This window comes from Mauremys mutica, chromosome 6, assembly GCF_020497125.1.
Source record: "Mauremys mutica isolate MM-2020 ecotype Southern chromosome 6, ASM2049712v1, whole genome shotgun sequence".
In the NCBI taxonomy this organism is placed as follows: Eukaryota; Metazoa; Chordata; order Testudines; family Geoemydidae; genus Mauremys; species Mauremys mutica.
The window spans coordinates 48667244-48686095 of NC_059077.1; the positions used below are offsets into that span (position 1 = coordinate 48667244).

The window sequence follows — 18852 nt, forward strand, 5'->3', positions numbered from 1 at the left end:
GAGTATCCTCCGCAGTGGCCACCAGGAGGGGATTTTGGCTAATCATTTCCATTTTCAACTCAGACACCATACAAAAGCCTCTATATGGGGTAATTCTAATTTACAGTTTGGCTTCCCTTGGAGAGAATGGATAGAGAGGCATATTATGTGTTTGGTTGGTGATGGAGGTATAGTTCCATTCCAGGTGCTACAACATCTGTATTAACTTCTGGTCACAGGGACACAGCAATATGTACAACGGAATCATTTATTGACCCATCACTTTAGCTCAGATGCCCTGGGATTGCCTGGCTCCCTTGAAGTAGATGGTGTAATAGAGAAGCTCCACAGACTCACCAGACACACGTCATCCATTTATGCCTTTTTGACAAAAAATGACTCTGAGTCTTGAAGACATTACTAAAACCTGGGATAAAGAGAGGGAGTCCTTTAAAGGCTCCACAGTGGTAAATTATTACACAATACAAAATATGCTTCCATAGGTTTACATTTAATTCAACAAAAATAAAGAAAAAACAGCATTTTTCTTCTGCATAGTAAAGTTTCAAAGCTGTATTAAGTCAATGTTCAGTTTTAAACTTTTGAAAGAACATCTATAACATTTTGTTCAGAGTTACGAACATTTCAGAGTTACCATCCTCCATTCCTGAGGTGGATTGGAGGGAATTTTACTCCCAGTCTGTGCAATAAACTAAATACTTTAAAATTTGATGAAAACATTGTTGTGAGGGAGTAGAGTAATGGAGTATGCACAAGAGGAGAGATCTTTGAAGGTTTTACTTTTTTTTCTTTCTGTTTTTTCCCTATTCTTTTGCAGAAAAGTGGAAGTAATCTCTGTAGGTTTCCTCTTGTTTTCCCTTCCAGCTCCCCTGAAATGGGATTACTGTTCCTCTTAGCATTACTTTTGAAATAGTCTCTAGAGGTTTACTATATAATTTTCATTGTGACTTTCAGTGCTGCAATCAAGTGGCTAACTGAACAATTTATAATATGTATGCCTAATTGCTTCTTCAAGAGGTTAACTGTAAAAGGAATAGATATTTGGCAGAGAAATGTTACCTAGGTTACCCTTTATTGGCTAAAGCCACTGAGATTTTGTTTGCTGTGCTGTTTATGGGCAATTAAACCCTTGAAAATGTTTTAATATGAAATTTCCTTTGATGTTGCATCTTAAATGTCAGCCACAGTATAATATGCCCAAGTACAAAGGCCCTCCCTGAAATGCATATTCCCAGTAAGACAAATTTGGGTTTGAAGTCTAATCTTTAGTATAAAATACAGGACCTAGTTGAATTTCTGTGTCTTTTTCTGTGCACCTTTCTAGAAGTATAACAGAAGTTTAGATTGGTTTTGGTTTGCTTTTAAAAGAAGCATTCTCCCAACATACATTCAGTACTTCTCACAGAGTACACAGAAGTTTTAATCTGTCATTTCATTTGTAACAGCATAAGAGGCTTTAGCGGCTGTTTTTATTTTTAAAAAATAATAAATCTATTCAAAGTGCTAGTTATACAGGAGAAGGCATCAAGCACCAGGACTCAGTTGTGAGGGACATCAAAAGCAGTACAGTCAAAGACTGAACCTAACAAGCAACCTACAGTTACAATTAGGATGGATAATGTGAATTTCCTAAATATACCTTCAAATCATTGAATACTTTCTAATTCAAGTACTTGAAGCATAAAAATGTTATATTCATTAGCATACATAGTATATTATAATCAGGGCTACTAGAGAACTGCAGAAAGAAATCGTGGAGGAAATTGTGGAAGTCATTTTCTAGTATGCTTCTAAAAATATATATTCTTAAGCAAATATAGTAGAGTAGGAAACAGACATGTCTTCACAAAATCTGCCGGGACATGATACAGTTGACAAACTAACTTGGAAATCAAGGAAATCAAACTTAATGTGCAAACATATCTCCTCTTACTTCCCTTCCCACTTCCTAATCACACCAATTTTTTAAAGAATGCCATGGAGGGCTTTCTTTATTGGCTGATATAACCTGAACAGTACTGTCATGTTTTTATGAAGGGACCTTTCTTCTGCAAACATTTTTGTCATTTGGTTCCTCAACTTCCATTTTCTAAACCATATTCATCATTCTTCCACAATCTTCCTGTCTGATTTTCTCTGTCCCATGCCTCTCTCTCTCTCTCTCTCCGCCCTCTCCTCCCCGCTCCCGTTTCTTATCTTTTTATGTGATTAAGGCAGACAACCATCTCTCAGCTTATTACTCAAAGCTAAGCACAGTAGGAAACTATTTAGCTACAGTAGGGAGGAATTAGCTCATGTGAATCCTGCAATGTTTCTATAGCCCAAATGATATTTGACGTATTCTGCATCTGCTCCTTTTCTTTCATTACATAGAAATGTCTGGTGTGGTTTCACTTTACCAGCACTATTAACAATGTATTTTAAGGGTTTGTTTTAGCTACTTGTTCACTTGGTGTAATTATGATAACTTTTTCCTACAGGATTTAACAACTCTGAACGAATGTGTGACAAAGAGTTCATAATACGCAGAGCAGCCACTAATCGTGTCCTGAATGTCCTGCGTCACTGGGTCTCCAAACATTCTCAGGTATTTTTCAGTTCCATTTTACAGCTGAATTTCACCATGTACTCTCTTTCTGTGACTTGCAAATGGAAAGGGTCACAATCTTTTCTTCAGCCCAGTCATAGAATTCTTATCACTTCAACTCTGGCTATAAAATGTTCCTGAGCAGTGCTGCTGTATATAATATAGAAGTGGTCAAATTGAAGTCAAACTGCATGAGAAGATCCTGCCATCAAGATACTATAGAAGTTTAATGTATCAGAATAAATTATTGCATAAATGAAGACTCCTTCATGCTATTTTGGAAAGCTGTTCTGACAACTTACCAGTTCAGGTACAAAATTACTCGCCTTGTGCAATTTTGCAAGGCTGCTTTACTATAGTAAAACCTGTTGAAACAGACAAGGGAAAAGCACTAGAAGAAATCTATATAACAGCTATTTTTACTATAAATAATTAAGACTACCAATTATTTTAGAAACAGGCCTTACCATATCCATTGTTCCATTTAGTCTGATATCTTGCCTGACAGTGTCTAGTGCTTTACAGCACCTAAAGCTTCAGAGGAAGACCAATAATACTGTAATCTAGTCGTGCAATGTTGTATAAAGTGTGTATTGTTTATTGTTTCCTGATCCCTACATCCTAAAGTGTCTTGTCTGTTTTATTTATTTCAGACAATGTCTTAATAATGAACAAAGCTGTTTTTTATCTTTTAGATAGTCAGTGCTTATATAGTAAACAGTTTTGGTTCAAATACACTTACTGAAGGTACTGAAATTATTTGTGCATGAACATAGTCATGTGTTTGTGTATCGAATAAATACAGAGGTGGACCCCAATCCTGCAATGTGCACAGACAGATTCCTGCACAATGCAAACTGTGCTGAATGAAAAAACAACCTGATTAACTAACAGAAATTTCATACATAGCACTGTCCCTTTACGTATTCCATGGGCACATGAAACAAATGTCGGAGGGCTTTACAAGATGTGCAGCAAAATCCCAGCCATCATTCAATTTTAAAAAATGTTTAAACAAGAGGGAGAGGGAGATCTCTGTGGAAATGCATGAAGCATTTTTGAAAGCCCCAAATAAATGGTACAGTATAACCAGTGATTATTATGGAGTATTTTGTCTGTATTGATTAAGAACACTTAATCTGCAGTTTATTTATTGCACAACTTACTGCAATAGTCTCCTGTGCCAAAGTCCATTTCTTTTTTCCCAGGCCAAAGGTTTAACCGAAAGTGTAAGGTTGATAGAGAACATATCATTTAAAAGCAATGCATAGATGGAAAAGTTGGTGTTGGGGTTAGAAAGAAGGGAGCTGATTGAAGGATTCAGACAGCCTTGAAGGCTAGGGACTCTGTGGAGCTCCTAGATTCTGCAAGGCACTGGGATCAGAGTGAAACAGGCCACCCTAAGCTCAGCAGAGTCCCATGCCACCTTTGCTCTGCGTTCTCTTTCACTGCCCTGAAGAACGTTGGGATTTTGAACAAAATACACTGTTATTGATAGTCCTCACTAGTCTCCATCCTTCCTCCCCTCACTAAACTGAACAACCCATACTGTGAAACTCCCTTGTAGTAATCACAAGCAATTTGAAATGAAAATCTTTTTCTTGACAAACATATGAGAAGTGAGGGGGTTAAAAGAAGGCTTATAACTGGTTGCAATCCCAGGTCTGGCTGTCTCCATAATCTTTAATTCACACATAACTGGCATCATCGGCTCACATGGGATTTTGCATACCTGAAAATAATACTCTATAATCCCTGCTGCCGACCAAGAGAGTAAATACGATTCTAAACATTCCCTATTAAAATTCTGCTTTGTATACACACTACCAGCTTTTATTTGTTCAACTAAATATTTATTTCAACTGTTTTAAAGAAAAAAGAAGTTTTTCAAAATAGCTGAATACCTAACTTGTTTAGAGCACCACTGCTAACAGTGCCAAGGATGGAGCTGAGTCAATTCAAGCTGTTTTCTGTGCACTTCTTGCATATGCCCCCAGCAACATCAGGGTGTCACGTTTACAGCTTCAGGGACCTGATGAGAGTATGGAACTCCAAGTTGGGACTGTGTTGCTGTTTGGTAAGGTTAGGAGATAGGTTGGTGGTGATAGAGGGGTTGGAAAGTATGGTGACTGAACAGAGGATTAGGTGATGGACAAACCAAGCACCAAAGTGTCATAAAAACTGGGAATTGTGTATACTAATTGAGCACTGAACTTCATGATCTCTTGCACCAGCAAGGATCCATTGCTGAACCAGGACAGCATCCAGAACTCTCCTGACCAGATACAGTGGGCACTCCAAGAAGAGGGGGAGGGATTATGTAGAAAAAGGGGGCTCGTTGTCTGAGCGAGTTGAGGGGGAACGTTAGGTGTTTTAGAAAGAACTAGTCCTAAATAGAAGGGGTAAAACAAACAAACAAAATAAAGATTTTTTTTAAAAAAAAAGAAGTCCAGAGACACACTTTTCTGGAGGAGCTGTGGACAAACGTTAAAGGTGTACGAAGTGTTGTGGATATTTTGTAATGATTGAAACAAGGTAAAATGATTCAGAATCATCAAGTTGTGCACATTATTAGTTTATGTAAACATTAATTTATTATTGTTACCTTCGTCCTCCCTTCCCATTGCCTCCTATTGCTTATTACATTCACATCTTGCAATTTGTCTTTAGATTGTAAACTCTTCAGGGATAGGGACCATCTCTGCCTATGTGTTTGCACAGCACTTAGCACAAAAGGCCCATTGGGTGCTACTATAATATAAATAAATGGTAACAATCATAATACTTAATGACAAATGTGTCAAATATCAGCATGGAAAATTTCAGCCCAAACAGTTAAAGTTTGGTAAAGTTATAAGCAACTGAAAATGATCTTAGAATGGGAAATTTTGGGCAACTGCACTTATTTTGGGCAACTGCTATCAGCCCCACCTATAATTCTCTACCACTTTGTGTTTTTATTTGTATATATGTTTTATGGCATTTTAAAAATTTTATTTGTAAGTAAATATATTTAAATTCTAATCCTTCAACAGCTCCTTCTCCTTATTCTTCCTCTGTCCAGCCCTTTTAAAAAAAAGATAAAATAAAATCTTTCTGTGTATCACAAGCATGGTCAGACTGTTAGAATTTTTGGAAACAAACTTGACAGTTTGGCCATGCTAGTGGATGCACCAAGTTCTCATCGGTTACTTGTTAGACTATTTGAGGTCTAAATAGCTGAGATGGTAGGGAATTTTAAGTCTATTATTATTACTGTGTATCGTGGTAGTGCTGAGGGGCCCCAGTCCCATTGTGTTAGGCAATGAATAATGATATAACAAAAAGAGTTCCCATGTCCCAGAGAACCTTAAACTGGTGCTACTAACTGTTCAGCTAGTAGCACCAATGGCATCCCTACTGTAGACAAGGTTCCAGGAATTTCACCATTATGTTAATTAAAAGCATGACAGTAAAAGTGATGAAAGGTGTCAGAACCTACGCTAGCATTCCTACCAGTGTAGTGGAATCAGTGGTTGCATCAGTGAGATCTTTATCCTACAATTGAAGAGCATTGACAGCCTTATGTCTACACAGGGATAAAAAACCCAGGGATGGTCCAGGTCAGCTGACCCGGGCTCATGGGCCTCAGTCTCCAGGGCTGAACAATTGCTGTGTAGATGTTCAGGCTCGGGATGGAGGCCGAGCTCTAGGATCCTTCAATTTTTAGCTTTGCAGCCCAAGCCCTGCGAGTCCAAGTCAGCTGGCCTGTGCCAGCTGTGGCCATGCCATGGGTCTTTTATCCCTGTATCTACCCTATGAGCAAAGACTGTCAACCCTCTGAACACTTTCTTTGCTCTTTGACCTAAGCTACATTTGTTTTTTAAAAATAAAATAAACGTCTATAGTAAGTGTTTAGGCTGACTTTCAGCCTTGAGCCAATATTACACCACAAACTTCATCAACTTAGTAATAAGCCCTTAATAATAAGGGTTTGTCTTGTTTTGTTTAACAGCTCCTTAACAGAAATATATATAATCAGGGATTGCTAAAAAGAGACTGCTATTTACCTCACATGCACATTGTTCAAAATCTCTGCCCTTCATTAAAATAGCAAAGAGATTAATTTTTTTAGTTAATCGTGTGAGTTAACTGTGATTAATAGACAGCCCTAAAAAAAAAGCAGTCGCAATTAATCACACTGTTAAACAATAGAATACCAATTGAAATGTATTAAATATTTTTGATGTTTTTCTACATTTTTAAATATATTGATTTCAATTAAAACACAGTATACAAAGTCTACAGTGCTCACTTTATATTATTACTTTTTATTACAAATACTTGCACTGTAAAAATGACAAACAAAAGAAATAGTATTTTTCACTTCACCTCATAGAAGTACTGTAGTGCAATGTCTTTATTGTGATAATGCAACTTACAAATGTAGCTTGTTTTCTTTTTGAGTGCAGTTATATAACAAAAAAAATGTAAAACTTTAGAGCCCACAAGTCCACTCAGTCCTACTTCTTGTTCAGCCAATCGCTAAGACAAACAAGTTTGTTTACATTTACAGGAGATAATGCTGCTAATAGCATTTAAAGCATTTAAAGCAGTGAGTTCTACTGGAATAAGCCAAGGACCAAGAGCCATTTTTGGTTCTAATTATGACTCTGCCACTGCTTCTATGCACAGCCTTGGGAAAGTCACTTAACCTTTATAAATTCTACAAACAGACCCAGAATAACACATGAGTTGAGAGCTTTACTGTAAGGAAACAATTAAGGAAAAAAATCTTCAAAATCTTGCTCTCCTGTTAAATATTTCTGACATCCCAAATTTTGCCTCTGTGATCTTAAAGAAATAGGAATAGAATATATTGACACACTTAAACCAACTCTTTCAGATCCCAGACTTGGAGTCATTCAAGAAAATACAAAACCTTTTTTTATAACTATCCCTATTTACAACACAGCCAGTCAAACTGATAGCAATCAACATGTAACTTGGAGGATGTAATAATAATCTGCAAACAGATGGATAGAAGAGACTCATTGTATAACTTTATGTAGCAATAAATTATGCTGAAATCGGTAAGTTATTACATTTAAAACTAAAATGAACGTTATTATTTGTATCGAGGCAGCATCTAGACATGCCAGCTAATATCAGAGCACCATTGTGCTAGGTCCTGTACATATACATAGAAAGAAAGAGTCTCAGTACTGAAGAGCTTACAGTGTAGACAAGTCAGAAAAAGTGTGATTGAAAGGAAGTATTATTACCTTCGTTTTACATATGGGGAATTGAGACACAGAGAGGTGAAGTGTTTGCACAGTGCCTTGCAAAATGGGTTCCTGGTTTGCGTCCTTGAGCTCTGTTGCAGTAGAAATAAATGTTAATAGACTTGCTCAGGGACACACAGGTAGTCTGTAACAAAGCCAGGAATTGAATCCAGATCTTCTGAGTTCCTGCCCAGTACTTTAACCACCAGACCATCCCTCATTTCAAAGCTATAATAAAGAATAGCACCTACGCAGACAGGATTAAAAATGTCCACATCAGCTACTTTCCATTGAAATTCTGTCCACAATGTTATCATGCATTTCTTTTATACTCCAGTAATGACCAATGAAACTAACTTAAACAGCCCCAATCTCTGGCAGAGAGGATATGGACAAATGACCACAGAACCAAATGTTTTCATCATTTAAGTTTAATGAAAAAAAATCCATATACATTGATAACAATCTTATATTTTGGGTGTTATTCTCTCAAACCTTTGGAACACCAAAGAATTTTTCTTGTTCAGAATATTAACACCAGTCAAAGAAATATAGCACCATATTATGATGCATGAAAGAAACCCCTACACTTGAGATTTAACTGAAAATCACCCATGATATACATGATATGGAACAAATCACAGCTCTAATCAGACATTCCCAAGATCAGTTCAAAGAGGGCTGTATATTAGCTGATACTATATTTACTTTCCAACATATAAGAAGTAGAGGCAAACTATGGCCTGTGTTAAAATCACAGTGCACTGCACTGAAAATAATATGATCTTTTCATCTATAGTGATATCCATACAAAATGACTATCCCAATTGTCCACCTACCTACTTACACCAAGCATAATTTCTGCAACATCTGATGGTGTGGTTACCCGTACATAAAAATGCTACTGCAAACACTTATGAAAATACTGGCAGATAAATATTTAATCAAAAATATGCTTTCTTGCATGAATAAAACAATATTGCGCTGTAATACGCATTTCAAACTATATCAAATCTATGCAAAAATATATTACTCTGAGTACCTATGTATCTCTAAATGCCTTTGAAAACACAAATAAATACTATATTAAAAATAAGAGAGGAATGAGGTAAGAGAGGGAGTCACGAGAAAGAGGAAATTATTTTCAAACCCAGTACAGTGTATTTTCAAAGTGGAAACTATAGCTTGGTGTCCCAATCCTTCATTGCCTTTTTCCTCAGAGTAAAGTTTGATTCTCCAACTCTTCTAATCCAGTGTTTCAGTGCAGTAGAGTCTTTAAAGTGTGAGGTCTTTAGCACAGGATGGATATTGCACATTGCAGCAACTCAGCTTTGTGTGTTGTTTCCACAAGTGACTAGGGACAGACGAAAGATACAGACAAAGCAGAAATGACTGATTGATTTGTGCCAAAAAGGAATATGGGATAAGAACTGCTATGGGAAGGCAAGCAAAGAGTTATTGTCTAGCTAAGGCAGCATTATATGTTGGCAGAAATGTTCCGCAGCCCTGGGACAGCCATAGCTCAGAGCCTTAATTTGTAATAACCGCTCAGACCATAAGCCAAAGACTGTTTGGGCACCATTGCTTTAGATATAAGCCTTTACTGAATCTAAGATTGCCAAAATGACAAAACCACTTAAGCATTAAGACACTGTCAAATCTACAGCTCCTCCAAGAACAACTAAATATAACGTTAAGGGTGCTTACCTCATACGCTATGACCCCACAGTACACTTGAAACATTATTTTCATTGGTAGTAAAGGATGGATTTTATTCGCTTAAAAGAGGGCCATAAACATAATATTCTGCAATTTACCAACATAAAGACTATAATTTTGTGTGTTTTGGTGACTAACTGTAAGGACTTTGCCTTACTAGTGCCTTGTGCACGCCTCACAAAATACATAATTGCTCCCCTGACAGAGGCTCCTCTCTGAGCATGCTCCTCCCATTGTTGCCCCTTTGAAACACCCACTGCCATATATACTGCCCTTCATGAGACACCCACAACACTCCAACACCCAACATTCCTGTAAGTGCTGCTCCCCTGTGAGACACTAAGGGGGGGGGCAGGGCTCTTTGCCCAATTTTTCCATCACATTGTTCTTCTTTACTAAAGGAAACAAAAAAAGAGAAAGAAAAGGGCTCAGGTGGCTCATCTAATCAATTAACGTACTTATCCAGCCCCCATCAGGATAAAATGAGAAAGCCTCCCCTGTATTGATCTGGACACCATGGCAAATGAGGACAAACACAGCAATGGTTAAGCAGCAGGCTGCAACTTAATAAATTTAACACAGTGGAGGTGCTACCCACACTGTCATCCATACTCTTACATACCAGGCATTATAAATGGTTCCAGTACTCCTACCATATAACCTATAACTCAGAATTGACTATCTAAGCCTTAGCTCACTCATCCAAGTCCTGTTTCTCACCCTCCCCAATGAGGGGTCTCATATCACTCATCCTTTTATCCTTTTAACTGCACTGAAAACCAGCTACAAGTTGTGATGAACTACCCTCCTTATTCAGTACTACCACTAATTACTAAATTGATTCCCATTTAACTTAACTATGCCTCCAGGATGCCATGAGAAAGGCAAATAACTCCCCAGGCTTATGCCAACTTGGACCCATGAGAAGAAAATAATCCTTCCTGGCCTCAAAACAGCCCTGAAGCTACCAATACCGGGTAGGGGGTGGGACTGCTGAAACAGAATGAGAGGAGTCTCCACATAACCCAGACTAGGATTTAATTCAATGCAAGAGGAGGGCAAGGAACCAATCAGTTTCCTCCCCACCAATGAGAGACTCTGGAAGGGAAATGGCCATTCCTGTATCCCTACAGCATATGCTTTCCTCCCCTATTCAATGGGGGTTGCCCCACTTTCCACCAGCCCCATCAAGTGGCCCATCTGTTAAGATGGGTGGTGTCACTTCAAGGTAGAAATAACAACAACAAGTTCTCTGTTTCTCTCCCTGTCTTGCCTCCTTCCCACTGTGTAGGCAAACTAGCTTGTTTAGATTATGGATATGTGCATTTATGTGCACATGTATGAACTTATCTCCCCACCACACGCGCGCACACACACGGAGAAAGGAAAGGAATTGGGGTGAGTCTTCACTAACCTAATCCTACCCTCCTTCCCCTGCTAAATACAAGCAGCAAACGGGTGGTCTTTAACAGATGATTTTCACTGGCATCAGAGCAGCTGTGTGGGAACCACCCCATATAGCCTGAGCATTCTCCCCGGAAAGAGATATTAAAGGCCCCTGTCTTTCAGCCATTGCAGGGGAGACACTCCCTCCGCCCCAACCCCCACATAACATTCTCACAAAACTAAGTGATTGGGCAACAAAATGACAAATGAAATTTAATGTGGATAAATGTAAAGTAATGCACATTGGAAAAAATAACCCCAACTATACATACAATATGATGGGGGCTAATTTAGCTACAACTAATCAGGAAAGAGATCTTGGAGTCATCATGGATAGTTCTCTGAAGACATCCACACAGTGAGCAGGGAAGTCAAAAAAGCAAAGAGGATGTTAGGAATAATTAAAAAAGGGATAGAGAGTAAGATGGAGAATATCTTATTGCCCTATATAATCGATACATATTCGCCCATAATCTCGAATACTGCATACAGTATACATATACTGGCATTAGAAAAGGTTCAGAGAAGGGCAATTAAAATGATTAGGGGTTTGGAATGGATCCCATATGAGGAGAGATTAAAGAGGCTAGGATTTTTCAGCTTGGAAAAGAGGAGACTAAGGGGGGATGTGATAGAGGTATATAAAATCATGAGTGGTGTGGAGAAAGTGAATAAGGAAAAGTTATTTACTTATTCCCATAATATAAGAACTAGGGGCCACCAAATGAAATTAATGGGCAGTAGGTTTAAAACAAATAAAAGGAAGTTCTTCTCCACACAGCGCACAGTCAAACTGTGGAACTCCTTGCCTGAGGAGGTTGTGAAGGCTAGGACTATAACAGCATTTAAAAGAAAACAAGATAAATTCATGGAGGTTAAGTCCATTAATGGCTATTAGCCAGGATGGGTAAGGAATGGTGTCCCTAGCCTCTGTTTGTCAGAGGGTGGTGATGGATGGCAGGAGAGAGATCACTTGATCATTACCTGTTAGGTTCACTCCCTCTGGGACATCTGGCATTGGCCACTGTCGGTAGACAGGATACTAGGCTGGATGGACCTTTGGTCTGACCCAGTATGGCCATTCTTATGTTCTTATGAACCTCTTTTGCTAGAAGTCTGTGAGCCCCATTTTGAATTAAACCTAACTAACCTGAAAAATATATTATTTCACGTGAATAAGAACACACAAGAAAATACTTGTATTAGACGTTTTCTTTTTTTTAGTAGATGGAAGAACACTATTCCAGAAGGAGTGCTCAGTGTTGCAATGTATAAATAGCTCTAACTGAGTGCATAACAATAGCTCTGTCTCTGTGCTGTGAGTGAGGTGCCAGTGAAGTGCTTACTTCTTTATACATGAACAGATCCCTAAAATTATAATAATGATAATGATTTCTAATGCTTTAATGGCCAAAATATATTAGGGGCTGTACAAACAGAAGAGTATGCAGTTCCTTCCCAGAAGTGTTTATAATTTAAATAAACAATACAGACAGACAACCACAGACAAATGTACATGTAAAATGTCTGAGGTGATGTTAGATACACATCGAGGGGTTGTTAACTCTTATCTCCCTAGCCTTGACCATCCTGTCCCTCCCTCTTCTCCTTTGCCCAAGTCCTCCTCTGTCCAAGAGCTTGTTCCCATTGTGGCCACCTTCCACCCCACGGTATAGATTCAGTGTTAGCATAGGAGCCTGGGAAGAGAAAAGGTGGCCATGTTAATGACGGTGTCAGCAGCTGGGGGCTGCTCTCATGGCCTCCCCTGCCATCGCTTGCAGCTCCTGGAAGGGGATTGGATGGTCTTTCCTCTGCTGGGTTATGATCTGAGTTAGCTTTATAAAGTACCTTGTAAATGACTAAACTGTATCAAAACTAATGTAATGGGTGTTTTTAAAAAAGCTTTTTTTAAACTCTGTTATCTAAACACAGACAATATCATTAAATCTAAAATGAAAGTGGAGTCATTGTAAAATAAGCAGTTAGGGTTGTTCAGTGAGAATGTGAATTAATAAAGCATTTATTATTTTGAAACTGAAGGAAAGAATTCTTAATTATTTTTAAAAACTTTGGTGATACATCGTCAGAACTGCACATTCATTCTCAGTGAATGTATATTGGTAACACTGTAACTGCTGTCCTTTTTAGAAGGGGGGAAAGCTAACTACTGTCTCCTGTTGATCACAAGATGTGGATACAAGTTTGGAAAAAACATTCAAACAAATAATGTGACATCTTATTTTTGACAAACTGAGCAAGAGAATCAAATCTATGTTGGCATTAATTTTTGGGTGAAAGGTAAATTATTTAGGTTTTTAGCTCTTTTTAAAAAAATTGCATTGTATCCTTCTTTTCATTCCCTCTCCCCACTTCCTCCTCATTTTCCTTCTTCTTTCCCTTCTATTTGTCCTGAACCACCTCCTGTAAGTGAACAAAGCTCTTCTGCTAGAATAACCGCAGAATGTTTATGTCTACACTTTGCTCCCAAACTGAACGGAGAGAAACAGCGTAGGAGTCTACCATTGTAAACAAGTAAAACACAAATACTGTGAAAGTTACTGTGAGGGCAAGACTTAAGAGCCTTGCTGGCTTGTGGGGAAAGGAGAGGGCTTGTGAAAATAAAACTCCCACTGAGGGAGGGAAAATGAAGCAAAGCGAATGAAGTCTATAGATGCTTTTAATACCCTAATAAACAGTTCTACAGCCTCATTTTCTTTGCTTTATGGTACTATTTTCTTCTTTCATCTAAACATTATAAGTTGTAAACTGGAGTTTTTTCTGCCTCTGCTGAAGGGAGTAAGAAGCTGAAACAGTGTCCTTATTGCTGGCAATGTTTGAAAAACTCTGAGCCAGTGAGAAGTGAAGTATTGTATTAGCCTATCAGAGCAAGATTTGCCTATACTGAAAAATAGTCATGGAGGCTGAGCTTCCCAAAGGAGCCAAATACAGTTATGTTCTCTCCTTATATTGAATTCCATTAGGAGTTGTGTGCCTATACCCTTAATCTTCTTTGAGGATCACAACTAGAATGATATTGCAAATCCTTGCCCTCTGATTAGCTGAAGATGGATGCCTGCTAATCACATTCAGTTGTGGAATTGCAGTTACAGTGTTACCAATATACATTCACTGAGAATGAATGTGGAATTGCCACAAGCCCTGGGCAGCTGAGCAGGAATTGAATTGGTCTCTGGTTAGTGGTTCCTCCCCTGTTCCAGACTTTTACTTGGTGCAAGTTACTTCCCCCTTTGTGCTAGCTCAGCTCAAGTGAGTATTCAGTATAGAAATTTGTATACTATCGTCATTGATACCACTTAGTGATGATTATGAAAATCAGACACTTGTGACCAAAGTACAAGGAATTGAATAATTGGGGAAATGGTCATAGTTATGTATCAATAATTATAGTGCATACTTACGCTTTGATTCTCTGAGACAATTCCATTTCAGCACAATACATAATAATATTAATATGTATCTTCAACCTGCTGTTAATATTTAAAGGTATAAAGTATAGTATGTCTGACAGAATCATAGAGACACAAGCTGGGTGAGGTAATATCTTTTATTGAACCAACTTCTGATGGTGAGAGAGAGAAGCTTTTGAGCTACATGGAGATCTTCTTCAGGACTTTTTGCCCACAACAATGTGAAACTTTGTGGGGTTACCTGGTTCTCTCTCTCTTATAAATAAACATTCCGATGAATTATTGGTCATGAAGTGGGAGAATTCTAATTTGCAGTTTATAGCACGGAAAAGGAGGTATAAATCTTATGTATTAGGCACATTGTTAAACAGTGTAAAAGGAAACCAGGAGAAAAATACAGGGCTTTGAATAAGCCATTTTAAGTACAATACAAACATTATGGCATTAAGCAGGTGTGGTATCCAACCAGCTATGTTAAGGGCATCTTTGGATCAATGTAGCTTTTACATCTAGAGGAAATATCTTCTTTACCTAGTCCACAAAAAAGGCAGCAGAGAGGACAGACATCTTTAAGGCCACTGATACTGAAGATACCAGATTGTTTCATTGCTTAACTGTGGACCAAAGAGAGGGTTGAGCTGGGCCAAGCTCTAATTTGCATAATTACATACTGTATATAGCATAATTACATACTGTATGTAGCATACATATTTGTATAAAATATTAATGTACTTGATTGTTGTTTTACTCAAGCAAAAGGTTGCAGAAGTGTAAGGGTTTGATCTTCCATGACCCTTCAGGGAATGTGAGTTACCCTCAGAATGCTAGCCAAGCATACAATCAGTCAAACTGATTAGAGGTATACTTCACTCACTTCTGCTGGAGTCTGACAGGTCCCTCTTCAGTGAGTTCTTTTTGTGGTTCAGTTAAACATTCTAACTCATAGAACGTAGAGGCAGAAATGTCACATTTCTCATCAGTTCTGAAAACTTTAATCTGACAATACCTAGTGGCTAGATTCTTCTTTCAAGGTTTCAGAATACTATGAGGTTATAGAATGCCTAGAAATTAAAAAGTTTATACGATGTGCCATGAAAATTATTTAGTCATTTTATTAACATAGCTTGTACTTTTAAATGAATTATAGTCAATTATGGACGACAGACAAAACTGATGTTATAAAAGCAGGACTGGCATTCTCCCCAAAAGATGGTACCTGCTTTGCACTTGAAACTAGAGGAAAGGCAAAGTGATCCTCCTTTGCTTTTTTTGAAATAAGTCTAGGAGAGGTCAGAGCTAAATTTCCCTCTATAGCTAATTATTATTTCTGTTACCACTCCTTCTCCATCCATAATTGGTTCAGTTCAAGTTAACTTATCAGGATTTGTCCCATCACAGGAATTATGATCAAAATATGCTTTTCAAAATTTGCTTTTACATTGGAAAATTAAATTTTATTTTAGTATACCACAAGTGCACCTCCACTCAGTTCTGTTCCATCAGTTAATTGGGCCAAATTCTGTTTTATGACACCGGTGTAAATTAAGAGTAACTCTACTGATTTCATATAAATTACTTTGGATTTATGTTGGTATTAATGAGAGCAGAATTTGGCCCAACTATATTCATAAACTCAAAGGGCCAAATCTGTCCATTCGAAAATTTGCCTACTTCACTTGAAAATATGAGTGGATCTCTGCAGACTGCATGATTCTGCTCTTTGATATTTCATGCAACTGACTGTGCCTGGGATTTTCTGATTTGTACTTCTCTCAAGCATGACTAGCCATGGCCTCAGCCTCACCCTGGTAGCACTAGCCTTTCTAGTGCCTGTGCTATTCTGCTGTTTTGAGTTGGCTCCTGCACAGGGCCTGAGGGAGGGAAGTCTCTGTGTGCTCTCTCCACTTCTCTGTGTGCACCCACACAGAGCCAACCACAGACTGACTGTAGTTTTACCTGCAAGTTCCTCTCACTCTGTTCTAATCTGGTATTTTTAATCCTTCACTTTGCTTTTCTTCTCCCTACTCTGTTAAAACTCTTTCTCCATCTCCCTCCCAAATGCTCTCCCCGTTTCTCTGAAATTGTCTTTCCTTTTACCTTCCTGTATATCAATCCCTAGCCCTCCTCTCTTTCCACCATTATTTCAACATTTCCACCACTCTATCGATCTTTCCCTCACCTTCAGGGGCAGATTTACCATGAAACACACAGTGCCCTAGCTTGGGATCCCCTAACAACAGGGGGCTCCAGGGCTAGGTACTTGGGCAGCTCAACACCGGCGCACCCCCTGCAGGAGGGCTGCTCCACAGGAGGGGCTCTGCAGTGGTAGAACCTGTATGGGAGCAGGAGAGCAGGGAGGGAGGCTCACCCACAGCCTCAGGGGAGCAGGCAGGAGGTGCGGACAGCGGGAGCACTGCAAATGCGGGCCGGAGGACTCAGGAGGAGCACAGAGCAGCTGGCCGGAGAGAAGCAGCACTTTGAAGGGGAAACCGCCGTTTCTCTCCGGCTGCATGGCTGCTCCTGCTCCTCCTGAGTCCAGCCCATGCTCACAGGGCCAGATTCAGAAAGGGGGCTGGAGGACTCAGGAGGACTCTGGGGCCCACTTAGCACCCCCTAAAGCCCTTACGTTCCCTGAGCCCCCTCCCACACCCTAACTCCTGTCCAGACCCCGCATCCCCAGCCTGTTCCTGCACCCAGGGCCGGCTTTAGGCCAATTCCACCAATTCCCCTGAATCGGGCCCTGCGCCTAAGAGGGCCCCGCGCCCAGTGAGAACCTCTTCCCTGGCTAGAGGCGCCTTTTAAATTTTTACTCACGTGGCGGCGCTCCGGGTATTCCGCGGCACTTCGGCGGTGGGACCTTCGCTTGCTCTGGGTCTTCGGCAGCACTTCGGCGGCGGGTCCTTCAGTGCCGCTGAAGACCTGGAGCGAGTAAAGGACCCGCCACCGAAGTGCCGCCGAAGACTCGGAGCACCGCCCAGTGAGTAGAAGCCCCATGTGTTTTTGTTTTTTTTGTCATCCCTGCCGGGGCCCCGTCGAAACTGTTCGAATTGGGCCCCGCACTTCCTAAAGCCGGCCCAGCCTGCACCCTAACTCCCACCCAGACCCTGCACCCCCACCCCACTCCCACACCCAAATTTCCTCCCAGACCCTGCACCCCAACCCTGAGCCTCCTCCTGCACCCATAACTCCCCCAAGATCCCCCATCCCCAGCCTGTTCCTGCACCCTAACCCCCTCCCAGACCCTGCATCCCCAACCCTGAGCCCCAGGAGGAGAATGCAGAAAAAAAGAAAAATGGAGGGAGGGGGAGAGAGAATGCTCCCCCCCTCTGGGGATGGGCAGGGAAAAAATGAAGCTGAGCACAGGGCCCCACTAACTCTAAATCTGCCACTGTTCACCTTTATTCCCACCCAATATCTCTCTCCTTTTTTCTCCCCTCCCATTTCAGGTCTCTTTCCACTTTTTCTTTCCATACTCTCTCTCTCTCTCTCCTTCTCCTTCATCCCCTCACAGATTTCTGTCCTGTTCCCCTCTCCTGTGGTTTCTGTAGATAGGATCCTCACTGTAGAGCCTCTTATCTGCCCACAAGGTGAGGTGAAATGAAAGATTTAACACAGTGTGTCTTCATGCTTATAGCCAGGGGCAGCTCCAGGCCCCAGCACGCCAAGCACGTGCTTGGGGTGGCACGCCACGGGGGGCGCTCTACCGGTCACCGGGAGGGCAGCAGGCGGCTCTGGTGGACCTCCCGCAGGCGTGCCTGCGGAGGGTCCGCTGGTCCCGCGGCTTCGGTGGACCATCCGCAGGCACGCCTGCGAGAGGTCCACCAGAGCCGGAGACCATCCAACCATCCGCAGGCACGTCTGCGGGAGGTCTACCGGAGCCGCGGGACCGGCAGAGCGCCCCCCGCAGCATGCCGCCGTGCTTGGGATGGTGAAATGGCTAGAGTCGCCCCTGCTTATAGCTAGTGTTGGTATTGGCTGAACCAGGAAACATCTGTAGGGCCAGTGCAGGGGTGTTATGTGGCAACACTGCTTTGGAGACAGCTGAAAGGGAGATCATTTGGCCTCCTTTCTTCCCTCACTCAAAAATGGGATCCTAACTGCAGGGCTTTTCAGGGCAGTTGACTAGAATTGCCCTTAGGTGTGAACTGAGAATAGACCCCCCCAAAATACCAGGCCCTATCTCCGATGTGTAGCACATCCTTAGGGGCCAGCCTTGCTTGCCAAAACTTTCTGGAGATACTTTCCATTCCTCTGCCTCTTCAAAGCATAATATTATATAACACAAAATTAGAATAAAAGAAGAGTCTAATGAAATTATTTCAAATGTATTCAGTAAAGGCTGTCATGGGGGAGTTGTGTTACATTTATCCTAACAACCCATACCACTCCTCCTCATCTTCACATGGCA

At 40.5% G+C, this 18852-nt stretch overlaps 1 protein-coding gene across 2 annotated transcripts in view; it reads left to right on the forward strand.

The window, feature by feature from the left end:
* The window catches only part of RASGRF2 (Ras protein specific guanine nucleotide releasing factor 2), a 197314-nt gene that overhangs the window by 147157 nt on the left and 31305 nt on the right, over positions 1-18852 (forward strand). For both annotated transcript variants that reach the window (XM_045022488.1, XM_045022489.1), the window contains one exon: positions 2481-2587. In XM_045022488.1, the coding sequence (XP_044878423.1) occupies positions 2481-2587 (107 nt within the window). The remainder of the gene's footprint in view (positions 1-2480; positions 2588-18852) is intronic.